Below are 20,885 nucleotides of genomic sequence, written 5' to 3' on the forward strand. Positions count from 1 at the left end.
GCTAGAGCAGTTGTAGTGTGCCCGGGGTCACCCAGGTAAGTGAGTGATAGTGTCTAAGCAGTCTCCTCAGCCCAGGATCTTTGTACTTGTAGAAGTTATCAGGCATACTCATGTGGCTGGTAAAGAGCTTTATTAAAAACAAAAAACGAAAAACAAAACACAAAACATTTAACTGAGTGACTGACACAGGTTCCCGATGGAATCCCAAAAGTAGCTCCTTTATACTGTACGCAGGGGAGATTCTGCCCAAATTTGGCATTGTTTTCACAGAAAAGTAAAGAACGCCCTATTCCCCAGCTTATCTTTTTGACCCGTACAACTCTTCTTTTTTTTTTTTTTCCTGTACAACTCTTCTAAGCAGCCTTTCTGCTCTAGCAAAACCTATTTATTCACTGTCCAGCCTTCATACTTCATGCTTTGTTGTTCACATGAATTGCACTTTCTCCATCTGTTTGCTTATCTAAGTTTTACCAGTTAGTCTCTGCTTCATCCCACCTTCTTAAAGCCTGCCTCTCCTTCTCAGCCTTGGTTCTCTTCCTTCTGCAGATGGGCGGACACTTACTGCACTGTTTGCTTATAAGCTTCATTTAGCGGTTGTTTACTTTGTGACATTGCATCTATCATCGTCTCTGTCCTTTTAAGAAACTTTATAACTTTGTCTTCGCTAATAAGCTATACTATAAATGCTTTGGGGAAAGAATCTCATGCCTTATTTTGTGTGTATTTTCTCTTCCCATGGCAACTCCCTTTTTCTTCATTGATCATTCTGCTTTAATTTTCTAATCTCTGGAAACATTTTTTCCTTATTCTCACATATTTTTATATGGTAACTTGATATGTTACCACTATTTTTTTCCTTTTGTGACCTCTACAATTATATTGCTGTTTCTTTTTACCTTTGCTATTGCCATTTCTATGCTTAATGTTTTTTTAAAGCAGGCTCTATGCCCAGTGTGGGGCTCGAACTTGCCACCCCAAGATCAAGAGTCACATAATCTACTGATTGAGCTAGCTAGGCACCCCTGCTTAATAGGTTTTTTTGCTTTGTTTGAAATTATAAGGCAATCTGGCAGCTTGCATGTCTCATTTAGCCTAAATGGTTTCCTATCTTATTAAAGCAATAGCTCACATTATTAAAAAGTCTTTCTTGGCAGAATGATCATACATTGTATAGACTATCCATAATTAGCCTAACCATTCCTTCAAAACTGGACTTTTAGGTTATTCTCAGTTTTTGTTTTGTAATTATGAACAAATGGAAATTTGAGAGAGAGAGAGAGAAAGAGAGCAAATATACGTGAGGGGTGAGGGGCAGAGGGAGAAACAGACTCCTTGCTGAGCAGGGAGCCCAGTGTGGGGCTGGATCCCAGGACTCCAGGATCATGACCTGAGCCAAAGGCAGATGCTTAACCAACTGAGCCACTCAGGTGCCCATTTAGATTATTTTCCTAGATAAATTCTTGGAAATTAATTATTAGGTCAAAAGTTATAAGAATTTTATATGTTCTTGGTATGTGGGCTGTAACAATTTGATTAGTTCTTTGCTGAAGGATAGTTTTAAAATACAAGCAGTGTTAAATTCATGTAGTAGTAATCTGTGGTGTTAATTATGGTACTTAAATAAGCAGCCTTAAAGTTTAGTGTTAACATTTTATTAGCTTTTAACTTTTTCTCTGTGTCCTTCTTACCAGGTAATCACTCTTTATATTGCCTGCTGTAAATTGTTACTTGTCTTGGGCAAGTTGGTAATGAGCAGTTGCATTAGATTAAGACAGTACTTGGCTGTCATCTGCACTCTTAGAAAGGAGTAAACAAAAAAGTAGATAATAGAAACCACTTTAGTTTGGTTTTAGAACACATTTGTGGTTCACTCCCTAGGTCTTCACCTTCCTAATTCTAAATGGTATGCTTAATTTAACATTAAGATTTCTTCTTTCACATATTCCATTTACAAAAATTATTTGAGAGAGAGAGAGAGAAGTGAGAACATGAGTGGGAGAGGGGCAGAGCGAGAGGACAAAGCAAACTCCTCACTGAGCAAAGAGCCTGATTTGGGGCTCCATCCCAGGACCTTAGGATCATGACCTGAGCCGAAGGCAGACACTTAACAGGCTGAGCTACCCAGGTGCCCCTCACATATTCTATTTGATAGTGGTTGTTTGGTGGGTAGTACAAGCAGGTAACCTTGAGATAAATATGGATAATAGCTTCTGTTTATTATATATCTCTGCACTTATGTATGTTTTGTTGTGGAAGATGTACTTGGATTCACCGTCCTCCTTTTTGCTGTTGTGCACCTCTACCTCTTGTTGTTCTTTTTTTTTTTTAAAGATTTTTATTTTATTTTTTATTTTTTAAAAGATTTTATTTATTCATGAGAGACAGAGAGAGAGGCAGAGACATAGGCAGAGAGAGAAGCAGGCTCCATGCAGGGAGCCTAAGTGGGACTCCATCCTGGGACTCCAGGATCATGCCCTGGGCTGAAGGCAGATGCTAAACTGCTGAGCCACCCAGGCATCCCAAGATTTTATTTATTTTTTATTTTTTTTTATTTTTCCAAGATTTTATTTTTAAGTACTCTCTACACCCAACATGGGGCTTTAACTTGTAACCCCAAGATCAAGAATCATGCGCCCTACTGACTGAGCCAGTGAGGCAGCCCTATTCTATGCTCTTAATGCTCTTTAGCTCTTAAATGTTTAGTTTTATAACTGTTTGACATTCTGTAATTGTCTCACTCAAGTATATTTTTCCTTTCCTAGTAAGATTTTATTTTTTTATTTTTTTACTTTTTAAATGTTTTTAAGATTTTCTTTATTCATGAGAGACACACGGAGAGAGGCAGAGACACAGGCAGAGGGAGAAGCAGGCTCCTTGCAGGGAGCCCGATGTGGGACTCGATCCCAGGATCTGGGATCGTGACCTGAGCCGAAGGCAGATGCTCAACCGCTGAGCCACCCAGGCGTCCCTCCTAGTAAGATTTTAATTTTCTTTGGGACTTGGACCACACATGTTCTACCTTTGTTAATAACCCTTTCTTGATTTTCTCAAAGGAATCTTCTCCACTTTTGTCTTCTTCTTCACTGCTCATTCCCTCTTTACTAAGGGTCTGTGGTTTCATGATGAAAAAAATTGTTCTCTCCACTGCTTATGAAGAATATAGATTTTGCTTTTGGCTATGGTGAAACAGATTGTAGCAAAGCAAAACTCCTGCTGAGAATAACTAGGAAAGCCTGATTAAAAAAAAAAAAAAAAAATATATATATAAAGGCATTGATAAGTTTCCAAGGCAGCCAGGACTTCAGACATTTGTGGTTTGTTGGCTAATGGAGAGTGCAACTTGAAGAGGTGGAAAAGCCAGTACAGTTCTCTTCATGGGGCTAGGACTACAGAAATTGTAGTTCAGGGCTTCCAGGGCAACAAGAACTCGAAAGTCCAAGATTCCAGAGAAAAGGGACGTGCATCCCCTCTACCTGCTTTTTTTCTCTTGAGGATTTGTTGATTCTTAAACTGTGGGTGACAAAAGGGTGAGAAGCTTCACAGAAAGCTACTGAAAAGCAAAGCACTTTTGTAGCAGTTCTTTAGTGGAGAGAAAAGTTTAGGACCCTCCAAGGACGGTGGTCTTGGTAAACATCCAGACTCTTGGGCCCTTGGAGGGCTACAAACCAGGATAGGCTTGACAAGCATTACAAAGATTACAGCCAGCCTTAAATCAGCTCATGTCCTAAATGGATTATGAGGTTATCTGCCCTCGTTCTCTCTGTTTGTGGAGAATATGATGAATCCTCTGTAGGAGTAGAATATCATCCAGCGCCTCTACAGTTTTTCATACACAATGAATGAATGATTCTTTTTTTATTTTTTTAGATTTTATTTATTCATGAGAAACACACAGAGAGAGAGAGAGAGAGAGAGAGAGAGGCAGAGACACAGGCAGAGGGAGAAGCAGGCTCCATGCAAGGAGCCTGATGTGGGGCTCGATCCTGGGACTCCAGGACCATGCCCTGGGCCGAAGGCGGGCGCTAAACCGCTGAGCAACCCAGGGATCCCTGAATGAATGACATTCTAACAAAAATTAACAAAAACCAAGAAACCAGACCAGGAATAAAAACAGACAATATAGAAAAAGATTCATGGCATCCTCGTCATCTGATAATTTATTCAGTCAGTCTCTCATTGAAGGATATGTCGGTTATTTCCAGTCTTTAGTGTTGTGATGATCTACAGTGAACATTCTTGTACATGTATCTTTGTACACATGTATAATATATCTTTAAGATAAAGGATACCCTTATTAACTGTTTATTAAACTCTTTGATCTTTGCCAATTTGATACAAAGAAGTATTTTGTTTTAAAAGTTTTTAATATCTTAAAATATGAGTGAAATTGAACACATTTTAATAGTTTTATAAGTCATCCGAATTTACTTTTTCTATAAGCTGCCTGTTCATGTCATTTGCCCATTGTTTTATAGGACTGTTAGGCTTTTTTTTTTTTTTTTTTTAGTATGTAAGAGCACAGATTCTGGAGCCCGATTGCTCAGGTTCAAGTCAAGCTCTTTCACTGATAGCAGTATAACCTTGGGCAAAGTAAGTGCTCTGTGCCTCCCATTTCCTCATCTATAAAATTGGAATAATAGTATATTCCCTTTGGGTCATACAAAGATTAGATAAAGTAATAAATGCAAAGTGCTTAGAAATGAGCCTGGCATAATTTAAGTGCTGCATAACTGCCAGCCATCATGATGGTGCTGCAGGTGGTGATAGAGATGGATGTTACCCAGAGATTTTTTTCCTTTTCCATTTCTTTAAGTAGGTTCCACGCCCAACATAGGGCTTGAACTCAGGACCTTGAGATCAAGAGTTGTGTGTACCACCAACTGAACCAGCCAGGTGCCCCACCCAAAGACTTTTTTATTTGCCCAAGGACAAGTAGCTAGTAAGTAGGAGTATTCAAATTAGGATCTAGGTCTTGGGGATATGAGTCCAAAGTTCTTATTCATCCTGATATACTGATAAGAAATTGAACTGTGGGGGGTGGAAGTGGAATGTGAAAACTCAAGCATGGTCAGGTACCAAGGGATGATTAATTTAAGATTTGGGAGTTGTTAGGGTTAACATCTTCTCAGTACAGTTGAGTGAGGTTCTCTTTCTAATTTTATATTGAGTATGCTTTGACAATGATACTTCTTTCCTGAGGTTTTGGTGCAATTAGAAAAATACCTGTCCTATATTTTGTTTTGTTTGTTTTTCCTTTATTAATAACCCATCACCCTACCCCAGAGAAAATCCTTTTCAGGAAGGACCTTCAAGGAAGTACAGCTATTCCTACAGTTCACATTAGACTGAATGCAATGCTTAGCTTGGTCACCAGCCACAGATGTGTGTCATTCTTAAGGCATAATATCATTAGAGAGTTTCTCTTCCTGTTAAACATAATAGTAGTTGGAGGATGGGCATTAAGAAAGTACTACACCCATTGGATTCATTTACAAATACCAACGTATTCAGCATCTCAGTGACACCTGAAGTAGTTTCTAGCATGTCTTTTCCGTGTGATGAAGGAAAGATGAGTAGTTGTTTCTGTGCTACCGAGACACTTGACAATCCCTATAGAAGCTGGTGGAGGAATGGGTTTGGGACCAACTTCTCTGGACTAAGGAGGGTGTTTTTAGTCTCCCCCATCATCTATATCATTCACCAAATGGTAGATTTGTTACCAAGGATGAACCTACAGTAATACATTATAATCACCCAAAGTCTGTAGTTTACCTTAGGATTCACTCTTGTTATACATGCTATGGGTTTGAACAAATACATAATGATGTATATCCATCATTGTATTATTGTACAGAGTATTTTTAAGATTTATAATTATTATTTTTTTAATTTTTAAGATTTTTAAAGAAGATTTTATTTATTTATTCATGAGAAACTGAGAGAGAGGCAGAGACATAGGCAGAGGGAGAAGCAGGCTCCTCACAGGGAGCCCAATGCAGGACTCAATCCCAGGACCCCGGTATCATGCCCTGAGTCAAAAACAGATGCCACTGAGCCACCCAGGTGCTCCCAGAGTGTTTTTATTGCCCTAAGAATCCTCTGAGCTCTGCTAACTATCCCTACCCTCCTCCATTCCTAGCAACCACTGATCTTTTTATTGTCTCCATAATTTTATCTTTTCTAGAATGTCATATGGTTGGAATCAGTTCAGTATGTGGCTTTTTCAGGGTGACTTCTTTGACTAAGTAATATGCATTTAAGTTTCCTCCATGTCATTTCATGTCTTTAATAGCTCTTTTTTCTTTTCTTTTCTTTTTTCTTTTCTTTTCTTTTCTTTTCTTTTCTTTTCTTTTCTTTCTTTCTTTTCTTTCTTTTCTTTTCTTTTCTTTTCTTTTCTTTTCTTTTCTTTTCTTTTCTTTCTTTTCCCATTTATTATCTCATAGTTTCTTGTTTATTCATTTACTTATTTTAGAGAGAGAGAGAGAGAGCATGTGTGTGCACACACAAGGTCAGGGGAAGGGCAGAGGAAGAAGGAGAGGGAGAATCCTAAGCAGGCTCCACACCCAGTGCAGAGTCTGACGTGGGTTTTGATCCCATGACCCTGAGATCAGAACCTCAGCTGAAATTAAGAGTTGATTGCTTATCTGACTGAGCCACTCAGGTGCCTCTAATAGCTCAGTTCATTTTAACACTAAATAATATTCCATTTTCTGGATGTACCACAGTTTATCCATTTACCTGCTGAAGGATATCTTGGTTGCTTCCAAGTTTTGGCGATTATGAATAAAGCAGATCAAAATATCTTTGTGCAGGGTTTTGTATGGACAAAATTTTCGCCTCATTTGGATAAATATCAAGGAGTGCTATTGCTGGATCATATGGTGAGACTATGCTTAGTTTTGTAAGAAACTGCCAGGTATGTTTTCTAAAGTAGCTGTACCATTTTGCATTCCCACCAGCAACAAATCTTTTGCTCCACATCTTCCCCAGCATTTGGTGTTATCAGTGTTTTGGATTTTGGCAATTCTAATAGATGTGGAATGGTATCTTGTTTTAATTTGTAATTCTTTAAATACGTATGCTATGGAGTATCCTTTTATGTGCTTATTTGGCAAGTATATATCTTTGGTGAGGTGTCAATGTCTTTTGGCCATTTTTAAAAAATCACGTTGTTTTCTTACTTTTGAGTTTTAATAGTTCTTTCTATATTTTATTTTATTTTCTTACCCCCGCTTTCTTTTAGTAATCTCTACACCTAATGTGGGGCTCAAACTCATGACCCCAAGATCAAGAGTTGTATGCTCTACCAACTGAGCCAGCCAGGCATCTCTAGTTCTTTTTTTTTCTTTTTTTCTTTTTTTCTTTTATTTATTCATGAGAGCCACAGAGAGAGGCAGAGACCTAGGCAGAGAGAGAAGCAGGCTCCATGCAGGGAGCCTGATGTGGGACTCGATCCCAGGACTCTGGGATCATCTGGGCCGAAGGCAGCCACTCAACCGCTGAGCCACCCAAGCGTCCCCTAGTTCTTTATATATTTTAAATAATAGTCTTCTATCAGCTATATCAATTGCAGATATCCAATCTGTGGTTTGCCTTCTCATTCTCTTGATATTGTCTTTTGCAGACAGAAAATTTTAATTTTAATGATGTACATGCGTCATGTTTTTGATAGTGTATCTAAAAAGGTATCTCCATACCAAGGTCACCTGGGTTTTCTCCTGTTTCTCTGCAGTTAGTTAGCAGTAGTATTGCACGTGTTTCAACCACAATTTCATCTTTTGGAGATGAAGAATCTGACATGACCCTAGAGAGGCAGAACGAAAGAGAAAAGTCCCACATCAGCAGATAGCAACTATTTTATTATAAATGATTGTTTTTTCTTTATTAAAAAGCAGGGAATCTGAAAGGTTAATAATGTTTGATAAAATATCCTGTACAATTAATAATGTTGATTGTATGCATGTTCTCCAGCCAACTTTATAAAATATTGTAGAAGACTTTGATTTAAAAGGGGAGATTTTGGGGTGCCTGGGTGGCTCAGTTGGTTAAGCATCCGATTCGTGATTTCAGCTCAGGTCATGATCTCACAATAGTGAGATCAAGTCCCATCTTGGGCTCTGTACTGGGTATGGAGCCTGCTTAAGATTCTTTCTCTCTTTCTCTGGCCCCCCACCCCAGCTTGCACCCTCTCTCCCTCTAAAGAAAGAGGAAGGAAGGAAGGAAGGAAGGAAGGAAGGAAGGAAGGAAGGAAGGAAGGAAGGAAGGAAGATAAAAGGGAAGATTTTCATATTTCTAGTCTTTTTTCTTTTTTAAAAGTTTTTGTTCGAGAGAGAGAGAGAGAGAGGCAGAGACAGGCAGAAGGAGAAGCAGGCTTCCTGCAAGGAACCTGACCTGGGAGAGAGAGAGAGAGAGAGAGAGGCAGAGACAGGCAGAAGGAGAAGCAGGCTTCCTGCAAGGAACCTGACCTGGGATCCGGGATCCTGGGATCACGCCCTGAGCCGAAGGCAGACGCCCAACCGCTGAGCCACCCAGCCGTCCCTCTAATCTTTTTCTATTCCAGTCTCAATAGTCCAAGTGGATTGAAACCCCATGTTTCATAAAACTTCAAAGAAATTGTTTTGATATTGTAGCTATTATAGCTTATAGCTATATGTTTAAAATCCTAGTAGCATTTTTACCCATCCTATTAAGACTTTAATAGAGAATTTCAGAATTTAGAGAAACTTATTGAGATCAGTTAAAATGAAATAAAAACATTGTTACTGAATCATTAACTTTAGAAGTTATCTAGTGTGTTGCTTATGTCTCAGGAAGAAACAGATCTAGATATTTTAATTTTGGTCGGTGGTGTGTGAATGTGTGTGTGTGTGTTAGGAAAGCTCCAAGACCACCCAATTATGATTTACTAGGAGTACTAGTAGGACACAGTATGTAGTCATACTCATGGCTATGATTTATAATAGTGAAAGGATACAAACCAAAATCAGCAAAGGGAAAAGGCAAATGGGATGAAGTTCAAGGGAAACCAGGTACAAGCTTTCAGAGCCCTCTCTCAGTTGAGTCATGCTGGAAGTGCTTAATTCCTCTAGCAATATGTTGTGACAACACATGTGAAATGTTGCTAACTAGGGGAAGCTCGTTAGAGTTTTTACTAGAAGTTGATGACAGGCACCCTCTGCCTAGCATGTGCCAAAATTCCAGACTCAGCAGCAAAGAAGGTAGTCAGCATAACTGGGTTGTTACTACAAACAGTTTAGGTGTAGTGAACTGTACTTAATCAGTTAGGGAGAGTGGGAACTCTCCTGAAATCCAAGTTCCTAGGCACCAGTGAGCCAAGGGCCAACCTTGTAATTAGGCCTTTTAAGATCAGCAGTTAGGCCTGCTATGTTACCTCTTTCTGAGTATGTGTATGTAACACTTGGCATGTAGTGTGCTTTTATTAAATGTTAGCTGTTTTTATTTATTATAGGAATTCTTCATTGATTACTACTACTTCTATTAATTGTGATCTTCTGCATTCCTAGGAGGTAGGTTGGCCAGTATTTTGATCTTCATTTGATAGATGAGACCTAGGCAAAGAGAAGCAATGACATTTCTAAATACTTAATTGACAGAGCAAGTATCAGAATCTAATATATTCTTTTTGCAAGTTCATAGGAAAAATATTTTTCTTTTGCCTTGTTGACATTTCTAGAGGGCATTAGTAAAATATAAAATAGGATTAAATATTTAAGTTAATGTCATGTTGGAACAAATTCACGTTTTATATTTAGCTATGTAATTTTTGAACTTTGGGGCACAATGTCATTTAATGTAGCACAGTTCTGTTGGGGCAAAAAGTGATCTTGACTCTTTAGCATTTTGTATTCTTAATGAATTAAATATCGTTAATCTTAACCTAAGATTAAGCTAATCTATATCAGTACTGATTTTGGTGAATGTGAATTGGTATTTTACCTCTACCCTACCCATTACCTTTTACTCTCAAATAAATTATGGCATAGTAAGATTTCAGTCACTATGCTGAGTTCCACTTGGCCTTATATATGAACTTTGAGATTTCTTAATGGGTATCCCAAAGTGAATTTAACTTTTCATGTAACATACCTATCAAAGCAATTGGATCATTATCTTTATTTCTTGTAAGTTGTACTTGCAAGTAAATCGGACCAAAACCACAATTATTCTCTCCCAACACCAGAGACAATTTTATAGTTGTTAGATTCTCTTGTATGCCACTCTACTGGCTGAAATAGTTTATAGTATATTCACTCTCATTACACTCATTTGATACTCATAATGGTCTGTCATGCTAGGTGGTATTCTAATTTTACAGAAGAGGAAGTTGAGTGTGACTTATCCAAGATTTTGGAAACTTCTGAGTTGGAGATCAGGCTTTTAACTTTGTATTATTTATACAATATAATGAAGATGGTAAGCTCTTTGGATATTTTTGTTCTAAATGGTAGCAAGAACCATTTTAGAGAAAGCAAATTATCCCATGGTAAGTAAAAATTTTCATAGGGACATCTGAGTGTCTCAGTTGGTTAAGTGTCTGACTCTTGGTTTTGTCTTAGGTCATGATCTCATGGGCTGTTAGATTGACCGCCAATTTGAGCTCCCCACTTAGTGGGGGAGTCTGCTTGAAGATCCTCTCCTTCTGCCCCTTCACCCCCCTACCCCCACGTGTGTGGACGCATGCACAGTGTCTCTCAAATAAATCTTTAAAAAACCCCAGGCCATCACTAAAATATTTTTCATAATTTCCCCAGGCCATCACTAAAATATTTTTAGTCCCTTACGTTAGTAAATTTATAAGCCTGAATAAGATTATGCTCCTTATGTTGCTCCTCAAATGAAAATAAAGATTTAGAATTTTTAGTTTTTATTTTTTTAAATATTTTATTTATTTATTCATGAGAGAGAGAGGGAGAGAGAGAGGCAGAGACACAGGCAGAGGGAGAAGCAGGCTCCATGCAGGGAGCCTGACGTGGGACTGGATCCTGGGACTCCAGGATCACACCCTGGGCCGAAGGTGGCGCTAAACCACTGAGCCACCCTGGCTGGCCAAGATTTAGAATTTTTTTTTTTTTAAATTTTATTTATTTATGATAGTCACAGAGAGAGAGAGAGAGAGAGGCAGAGACACAGGCAGAGGGAGAAGCAGGCTCCATGCACTGGGAGCCTGACGTGGGATTCGATCCCGGGTCTCCAGGATCGTGCCCTGGGCCAAAGGCAGGCACTAAACCGCTGCGCCACCCAGGGATCCCCAAGATTTAGAATTTTTTAAAGTAGGTAGGAGAAGAATCTTAAACTTTGTACCAGAAGAAACCATGATATTTGCTATTATATCTTGTCCTGAGGAAGATCTTTCCGAATATATAAAATATTGAAGCCATAAAAAAGGGAGTTTGAGGGATCCCTGGGTGGCGCAGCGGTGTGGCGCCTGCCTTTGGCCCAGGGCGCGATCCTGGAGACCCGGGATCGAATCCCACGTCGGGCTCCCGGTGCATGGAGCCTGCTTCTCCCTCTATGTCTCTGCCTCTCTCTCTCTCTCTCTCTCTCTATCTCTGTGACTATCATAAATAAATAAATTAAAAAAAAAAAAAAGGGAGTTTGATTAATATAACTGCATACAAACAATCACTATGAGCAAAGTCAAGACAAATGATAAACTAGGAAAAGTATTGCTAGTCATGGAACATACGGCTAATTTTCCTTATAGAGAGCTTTAACAAATCAAGAAGAAAAAAGTTTATATAAGGAGTAAAGGAAATGCGCAGACCTTTCATATCAAAGTAAATGCAAATTACTCAGACATGAAAAGTACTTGATTTCACTTATAAAATATGTATGTAAGATACAGAATTTCACCTGTTAGATTGGCAAAACTAAAAAGTTTCGACATTCCTTGTGTTGGAAAAGCTAACGAGATGGTACTGTCTTGTGTTGCTGGTTAGGACTTAAGTCAGTAGAGGCTACAGGAAGGAAGGACAGCTTTTTATTGTCTGTCAGAATTACAAAAGCACGTATGCACATACTCTTTGACACACTAATTCTGATTCCAGCAATTCAATCTATGAATATACTTGCAAAATGACATATATGCAAGATCATTCATGACAGCATTGTTTGAATAGTGTTTGGACATTTAAACTCCCCTTGATACCTGCATTTTGGTCCTCCTCTTTATTACTTTGTCTTCTCTTTTTGTTCTTAGAGGTTGGTTTGTGGCCATTTCACAGTTCTGTCTAAAGGATGGAATCAGCCAGGGTTTTTCATTTTAATCAGCAGAAATCTACTCTGACAGATTTAAGCAGAAAAAGAATTTACTGAGAAAGAATATTGGGTAATCCAGAATAATCAGCCAGGTAGCCAGAAAACTTGGCTTGGAAAACAACAGCTAGGATCCAAGAGCAAAGCCTGTATAATATGGATTCTTTGAAAGTTCTTCGTGACCCCCTGTAGTTTTAATTGTTCCTTGTTTATTTTAAGGAGTAAATATTCTATTTATTGGGTTCATACATATGTATAAGTGTATTAGTATAAAATTTGTTAGTCTTCTTTTTCAGTGTTTCTACCTTTTTACTACCTATTGGTCTGCCTGGTCTGTTTTCAACTGTGGTGTCGAGATTTCTTGCATTGTTTTGGAATTCTTCATATCTCCTTATAATCTTATTAGTTTTTGCTGTGGTGTATGTTCATACAAGTTCATGATTATTATATCTTCTTGCTTGGGTTGCCTTTTTAATCATTATGTAATTTCCCTCTTTATTTCTATTAATGCTTCTCTCTTGGTTTTGCCATGTACAGTTTTATGGCCTTGGGCAAGTCATTATCGTCTCATTTTCTTATTGTAAAATGGGTATAATACCTATCTTATAAAGTTTCTGTGAAGATTCACTGAAAAAATATATATGAAGTATTTTACATGTGATAAGTTCTCCATAAGTGGACTGAAATTACTTTTTTGCCTTGAGGGTTTTCTTGTTCCTCTCTCTATTTCCTTCTCTATTAAAGCGTCAGATTTTAAATACTGTTTGCCTATAACTAGAAATGTGCTTAAGGGACATGATTAAAATACTCATTAGGACTTTTTTTTTAGTATATGTGCTGCCGAAGCGAGCACAGGACATTTTTTTTTTTTTGACATTTTTTTTTTTTATAAGTGAATGAAGGTGGTGGAACGTTTGCCTCCCACAGCGAGTCTAACAATTCTCTAGTACTTGTAGACTTAGTAAGTCTTAAAATTAATGCTGTATTTTGATCACTGCATGTACATAGAGGTATATAGAAGTGTCATGTACTTTTAAGGAAGCAGAAGTCTGTACTTTACTCCTCCTTGTTGATAGCCTTTAGAACTTCTCTTTTATTCTTGTTCTTAATTTAGATTTTTATCATCTATTTATATTGCCAACATGTGTTATGTGCTTCTGTGGCCCTGGATATCTCAGATTTAAAAATATATAGAGATAAGGGGGAAAAACAATGTCAGCTGGGTAAACTGCATAGAAAGTCTAAAAATATATGGTATGTATCAATTGTAACTTGATAGTCAAGGGTTAGGAGAGCCAATGCTGGAGAAAGACAAAACTGGGATGAAGTTGTCATCCATCTTTGGAGAGTCTTGAATGAAGAGTTTTGACTTTGTTCCTGTAGGCCAGTAAAAACCACGAGGCTTTTAAGGATAAAAAATCAGGTTACATACTGAAAATACTGACAGGTTGTATGCAGGGAAAATACTCTGCTGGCAATGTTGAAAAAGAAATAGAAAAATACAGCATTATGAGTAAAACTTCAGCTCATTTAAAATGTTACTTGGTAACATTGAACTAAGAACTTTAAATGTAGTTTTTTCTTAAGGTCCCTTAACATATTACTTTATCAGTGAGGCTTTTCCAGACCATTCTTTATATTTTTTTTCTTTCATCCTATATTTGTTTTCCTCCATAACACTTAGACTACCAGTTGTATTTTATGCACACACTTGTTTATTGTTTGTGAGGTTGTAAACTCCATGAAAGCAAGGGCTTTCTTTGTTCAGTGCTTCTCAGTGCTTAGAACTGTACCTCATTTATACCCTTTAATAAATATTTATTATGAATTTTCAAATTAAGATGACCACAGTTTTTTATGTAGTTTATAATGTGGGGACAGCAGTAGGACAAGGTTTTGGGTTCTTTCCTAGAAACTCCTGTTAAAAAAAGTGTTTTGTTTTCCCTTTCTTCCAGAGTTTATATTCAGAGCACCAATCAAATTAAGCAAGCCTGGGGAACTTCGTGAAGAATATGAAAGCCTGAGAAAGGTACAGTATATACATTATCACACACTCATTTTTTTAAAAAGTAAATTGAAAGGATGACATTAAAGAATACTTAATGGGAGCTTTTAAAATTTACGACGCATTGCCTTTCTCCATACTACCTTATAGTATAGCTATAACGGAAGCAGAGTAAACCTTAACTAAGAACCCCTTTTTAGCTGTCCTTTCAAAGATGAAACTGTAGTTCACCTGGCCTGTCTCATACCTGCCACAGTAACTAGCCACCAAGAGACATATCCTTGGCATATATTTATTTATTTAAATTTATTTTAGAAAGAGAGAACATAGCGCATATGCACACGCTAGTGTGGGGAGGGGCAGAGGGAGAAAATTTCAAGCACACTGCCTGCTGAGCCTGGAGCCTGGCACAAGGGGGTAAGAGGGGCAGGGCTCTAGTCCCAAGACCCATGAGATCATAACCTGACCTGAGCCGAAACTGAAAAGTCGGACCCTTAACCCACTGAACTACCTAAGTGCCCCTATTCTTGGCATTTAAGTGTTGGCTAAAAGGCAACATTTAAGCTCTCATAATAATAGCTTGTATTATTTTTCCTTATCTTGCAAGTTTCCTCTAATTACATGTAACTGGTATTCTCTTTTGTTGCTTTTACTCTGTTATGTAGTGCAGAAGAACTGTAACTTAGGACAGTAAAGGAGTAGTAAAATAACTTCCTAGGTAGAGAATGTTTACTACTGGGAAAGATTTTAGCTATGTCCACATCATCTTATTTTCAATGTTTTCAAGCTAATTGTGAATCATTTAGAGAATTAACATGTCAAAAAGGCTGATAATAAGTATAAGATTTGTATCATCCTTCTCCAGCCCTTTCCCTTCACCACCATATCTTATCCACCTTTGTAAATTATTCGATGCATGGATATTTAATATTTTATAAAGGCACGTAATCCACTAATCTGAATCAGACGTTATAAAACAAGCAATACAATAACATTATTGTGACACTTTATACTGAATGAACAAATCAGTGTTTAAAAAGGTCATGTTAAAGAGAAAATAGAAACTTTGTTTAATTACTATACATTCTTTGACTTTCTCTTTTATTTTTATTTTTTCTAAAATATTTATATATTCATGAGAGTGTGTACACAGAGAAAGAGAGGCAGAGACACAAGCAGGCTCCTCACAGGGAGCCTGATGTGGGACTGGATACGGGTCTCCAAGGTCACACCCTGGGCTGAAGGCAGTACTAAACTGCCACCCAGGGCTGCCCCGACTTTCTCTTTTAAATGAGAGTGTCAGATGTTGACTTGGGTCCTCATACTCCTTTTGTATTCTATTGGGGGGGTTGTTTGGTTTTTAAATCACTTACAAAAGTTTTTTCTACATAGAAGAAATTCTTTTTAGGGACCACATCAAAAAAACCACAGATTCCAAAAAAAAAAAAAAAAGGAACCACAGATTCCTCTTGAATAAAATTCTAGAATCTGCAGATATTTAATTCTGATAAACCTTTTTATAAACTTGGAGAATATGGAAATTTTAAAGCTATCAGCTTGAAGATAAAGTAAGGAATTGGGGGTAGAAAAAGGAGGTAAAACAATGCATTGTAAGAGTAGAAGTTTTTATAAGCTTTGGGAGAGAGAAAGAAACCTTGGGGAACTGTACTTTTACTCCTTTTAGGAGGAAGGGATAGAAAAGTCGTTTAAAAGGGACCAATAGCAGGGCAGCCTAGGTGGCTCAGCAGTTTAGCGCGACCTTCAGCCCAGAGCCTGATCCTGGAGACCCGGGATCGAGTCCCACATCTCTTTCTCTCTGTGTGTCTCTCATGAGTAAATGAAATCTTAAAAAAATAAATAAATAAATAAATAAAAGGGACCAATGGCAGAATGATGTTAAGCAAAGCTAGGACAGTCTCACCTTATATAAACTGGATTGGGTTTGAAAAACATTCACTTGTGTCATTTGAGTTAAATAAGTGACATGTATGGCTCCCTCCTCCCAACTCCCAAGTACCCAAGTTGCTGGCATCCATTGTACACCTGGAAAATGGAAATTCATGTCATAAAATCAAAAGGCACTAATACGGCATATCTATACAGTATAATAATATTAAACAATAAAATAGAATGAACTACTGGTACATGCCACCACTTGGATGAACCTCAAAAAGATGCTAAATGAAAAGAATGAGGTACAAGGGACCACACATTGTATAATTCCATTTATAGGGGATGTCCAGAATAGACAAATGTGATGGAGACAGACTGGAGATTAATGGTTGGTTGAAGTAGGGGGTGGAAATGGGGGTTAACAATATATGGGCATGAGTGATTTAATTGCAGTAGTGAAGATTTTTAAAACTCATTTATGGTGTATTCCACAGCTTGGTAAATTTACTAAAAGTCCCTGAATTATACACTTGAGGTGAATGAATTATATAACATGTAAAATATGCCTCGATAAAGTTGTATAGAAAAATTAAAAGACACTAGACACTTGGATGGAGAACTTGATAGAGAAAAAGGTGTCTCTATACATATATTCTAAAACAAAACAAAGTAAATATATAATTATTTGCTGAATATCTAGGGAAGGAATATCCTTAGAAGTTTCTACTCAGCAGGGGATGGTAAGTGGAAATTAGTTTTATACAACTTATCATTACTATTTTGATGCCATAACATGCTACTAATACACTTTTTGTTTGGTATATTTTATTTTGTTTAAGTGACAGAAAAACTTTTATGAGGGCTACAAAAATTTAATAAGAAATTTTATTCTTCTAATTATAGTACTCTTCAAAGATTTACTTAGTAGTCATAGATCTTCTTACCTATGGCTAGTGTTATGAATTTCTAAATTTTATGATTCTATGTGTGGATTTATATTTCTGAATATGTTTAAAGGTTTCTTCTTAAAAAAAAAAAATAAAGGTTTCTTCTTGCCACATGCCATAGTAATTTTGTTTTCTTGATAAGAAAAACAATGCATGAATATGCAGAACAAAATGTAAAAGTCCCTCTTTTCCTTATTTCTCATGCTCTTTACCATAGTTAACTAGTTTCAGCAGTTTAGTGTATATTAGGTCCTTTATATACCTATACACGCATGTGTGTACGCACACACACACACGTGCATGCTTTAGTCTTTTCAGTATAAATGAGATCACAATGTATATTCATTTATTCATCAGATATTTTTTGTGTCCTTAACTGTGTGCCAGGCATTGGGGATATGGTGCTGAAGAAGACACCCAAGTTCCTTGCCCAGGGAGATTCCATTCTAGTGCAGAAGACATTAAATAAGCAAACAGATATGTAATATATATTAATAAAGTAGGATCATAAGAGTTACAGGGTAATGGAGAGGGAACTTGAGGAGACACAAAAAGACTGTTTTAGATAGAGTAATTAAGAAGGTCTCTCAGAGAAGATAACGTTTGAGTTGCTACCTGGAAGAAGTGAAGTAGCAAGCCAAATGAAGGTATGAGGAAAGAGTTTTCCAGGCAGAGGAGCAAAATGCAAAGATTCTGAGACAGAAACAAGTTTGGCTTGTTCAAGAACAGTGTGGCTGGAGCTGGTGTGTGCAAGTGGTGGGTAGAAGGATGGTATGGGGATTTGGTAGGACATGAGCTGGGAGAAATAGAAGGGTGAGATCAAAGAAGGCCTAGTTGACCTGTTAAGGAACCTAAATTTGAGTGTGATATGAAGCCAGTAATACGATCTGACTCATACTTTTAAAAGGTCTCTGGTTGCTGTGTAGGGAGAAACAGTAATGGGCCTAGGAGTTAGGAATTGTATTTACTGTGGATAAGAGAGACCCAAAAATAACAACCCAAACAAATTAGTTTTTTTTTTTACATTTTTAAATTTAAATTCAATTTGCCAACATATAGGGTAACACCCAGTGCTCATCCCATCAAGTACCCTCCTCAGTTACCCCATTCCCCCACCAAACAAATTTATTTTTCTCAAGTAACAAAAACCAGATGTAAAGCTGATACATACAGCAGCTTCATGACATCAGGAAGTCAAGTTCCTTTTGTCTTTCTATTTAGACCTCTTCAACTATGCCTATTTACTTGTACTGTGAGTTGGCTGATCCTTCTCTAGAATCATATCTAGACAGAAAGTAGAAGAAGAAAGACATGTGTCAGCTGAATGGAGTTTTTTTAAAGAGCTTTCCCCAAAGTCCCACCCAGTGATTTCACATGTGCTTCATAGTTCACTGTCATAGACTATCTCTAGCTGCCAGGAAGTCTGGGAAGCAGAGTGTTTTAGCTGGTTACTAACTTCCCAAGTAAAATCTGGGTTCTCTTGGAAAGAAAGGAAAAAATGGATAATGGGTAGGTAGCTAGAAGTCTGGTGACTCATGGGACAAGAATGGAAATAAGACCAATTAGGGCACTTTGGGATTAAGCAGTGTGTTGGGTTTAAGCAGGGTTAGGTGTTGCTAGAAGTATGACAGAGTGAGTGATACAGTGGACTGGAAAAAGTATACAAAGGAGATGCCTGGGTGGCTCCGTGGTTGAGCATCTGCCTTTGGTTCAGGTCCCCGGGTCCTGGAATTGAGTCCCACATCGGCTCCGCGCCCTCCCACAGGGAGCCTGCTTCTCCCTCTGCCTATGTCTCTGCCTCTCTCTCTGTGTCTCTCATGAATAAATAAAATCTTAAAAAAAAAAAAAGTATACAAGGAAGTTGTTTAGTTTTGGACCATGGTTTTAGAGGAGGTAATTTAAGGAGGGAATTGAGGTAATGGACACAATGGACAGTGATAGTGTGGTAAGGTCAGTGGATTGAGGTTTTGATGGTGATAGAATTGTAAAAGTAGGGTCACTAGCATATAAGTGAAGCTGGAAAGCTGGGAAGTGGTGGTCTAAATGTGAGAGGCTTAAAAGTGAGACTGGGAGGTAGTTTAGTTACTGGATGGGCAGAGGTTTACAGTATGATCAGGGAGTAGACAACTGAAGTAGGAAAAGACTTCTTTAGGAGGAAGTAAAGGAACTGAGAGAGTATACTAATGTTGAAATCTTCAGGAATGATCAATAGCGTAGTTGGAGAGAAACGTAGGTGCTAAGTTTTTCTGTGAATAAGGGGAATTGACAAAGAGGTGACTACCACAAAGAGGAGTTGTGGGTGTTAAGTCTGATGGTAAATACTTCAGAGAAGCTCGGATTTTTGAGGAGTAATATGATCTATTCTGTAATTTGCTCTTTTTTTTTTTTTTTTTTACTAACAATATATGGGGTGTGTGTGTGTGTGTGTATGTGTGTGTGTGTGTGTGTGTGTTGTGGGAGGTAAGACTTTCATACAGATATTTTTTCATCCTGATTGATATTTCATAGTATGGATGAGGCATAATTCACTTAACTATTCCATTATCATTAGTCATTTAAGTTTTTTCTAATTTCTACCAGTTTTAAAGAGATGCTGTACTGAATACACTTGAACATATGTGAGCAAATACTTCCTTTAGGTAGATTCCTAGAAGTGAAAGTTCAAGGTCAAATGGTATGTACACTTTGTATTTTGGTGGATATTAGCAAATTGCCTTTTAAAAAGACCTTTTCAACTTATTTTGTCACCAACAGTGAAAAAGAATCCCCTTTCTTTAAATCCTTCCCAAACTTCTATCATTTCTAGTATTTTGCTAATCTGCCAGGTAAAAATAATATCTTTGTTTTTTAAAAAATCTTTTTCTTTTAAGATTTTATTCATTTATTCATGAGAGACACACACATAGAGAGGCAGAGATACAGGCAGAGGGAGAAGCAGACTCCATGCAGGAAGCCTGATGTGGGACTTGATTCCCAGACCCTGGGATCATGCCAAGCCAAAAGCAGACACTCAACCACTGCTGAGCCACCCAGGCATCGTAATATCTCTTTGTTTTAATTTATATTTCCCTGATTACTAGCTAGGATGAGCATCTTATACTTGCTGGTCATTTATACGTTTTCTGTGCATTGCTTATTTACAGTCTTTTTTTTTTTTTTAAGGTTTTATTTATCTGAGAGGAAGAGCAAGAGAGTGAGTGCACAAGCAGGGGAGAGGCAGAAGGAGAGGGAGAGCAGACTTCCTGCTGAGCAGGGAGCCTGGCCCGGGGCTCTATCTCAATGGACCCTGGGTTCATGACCTGAGCTGGAGGCAGACACTTAACCCACTGAGCCACCCAGGTGCCCCTGTTTATAATCTTTGTGAAAACCGCTTCCATCTTTTGAACATTTGTAAACTTGACTACAAATGGCATATTTTTTTCCCCTGTGCTTTTGTAGAGTATTCTATTGAAAAAAGTTTCTGACTTCTGTTTATTTATTGAAGAAGGTGGGGCTAAGCACAAAGGAGAGGGACAAGCAGACTGTGCTGAGCCAGAGCCTGACATAGGACTCAATCCCACAACTCAATCCCACAACCCAATCCCACAAATCATGACCTGAGCCAAAATCAAGAGGTGAACTATTAACTGACTGAGCCACCCAGGCACCTCTTGACTTCTTTCCCTGACATTTTATGGGGTTTTTAAGTGGAAGGAGAAAATTAGCATGTGCTCAGTGTCTTCTAGCTTGTTACATTATTTGAAGAAATAATTTTGTTGTATTCA

General features: G+C 37.8%; 1 protein-coding gene across 1 annotated transcript in view; it reads left to right on the forward strand.

The window, feature by feature from the left end:
- The window catches only part of RNF169 (ring finger protein 169), an 80,260-nt gene that overhangs the window by 18,017 nt on the left and 41,358 nt on the right, over nucleotides 1-20,885 (forward strand). The window contains exon 2 of the mRNA XM_041729731.1: nucleotides 14,232-14,305. Within this exon, the coding sequence (XP_041585665.1) occupies nucleotides 14,232-14,305 (74 nt within the window). The remainder of the gene's footprint in view (nucleotides 1-14,231; nucleotides 14,306-20,885) is intronic.

The sequence above is a fragment of the Vulpes lagopus genome, chromosome 15 (assembly GCF_018345385.1).
Source record: "Vulpes lagopus strain Blue_001 chromosome 15, ASM1834538v1, whole genome shotgun sequence".
Taxonomy (NCBI): Eukaryota; Metazoa; Chordata; class Mammalia; order Carnivora; family Canidae; genus Vulpes; species Vulpes lagopus.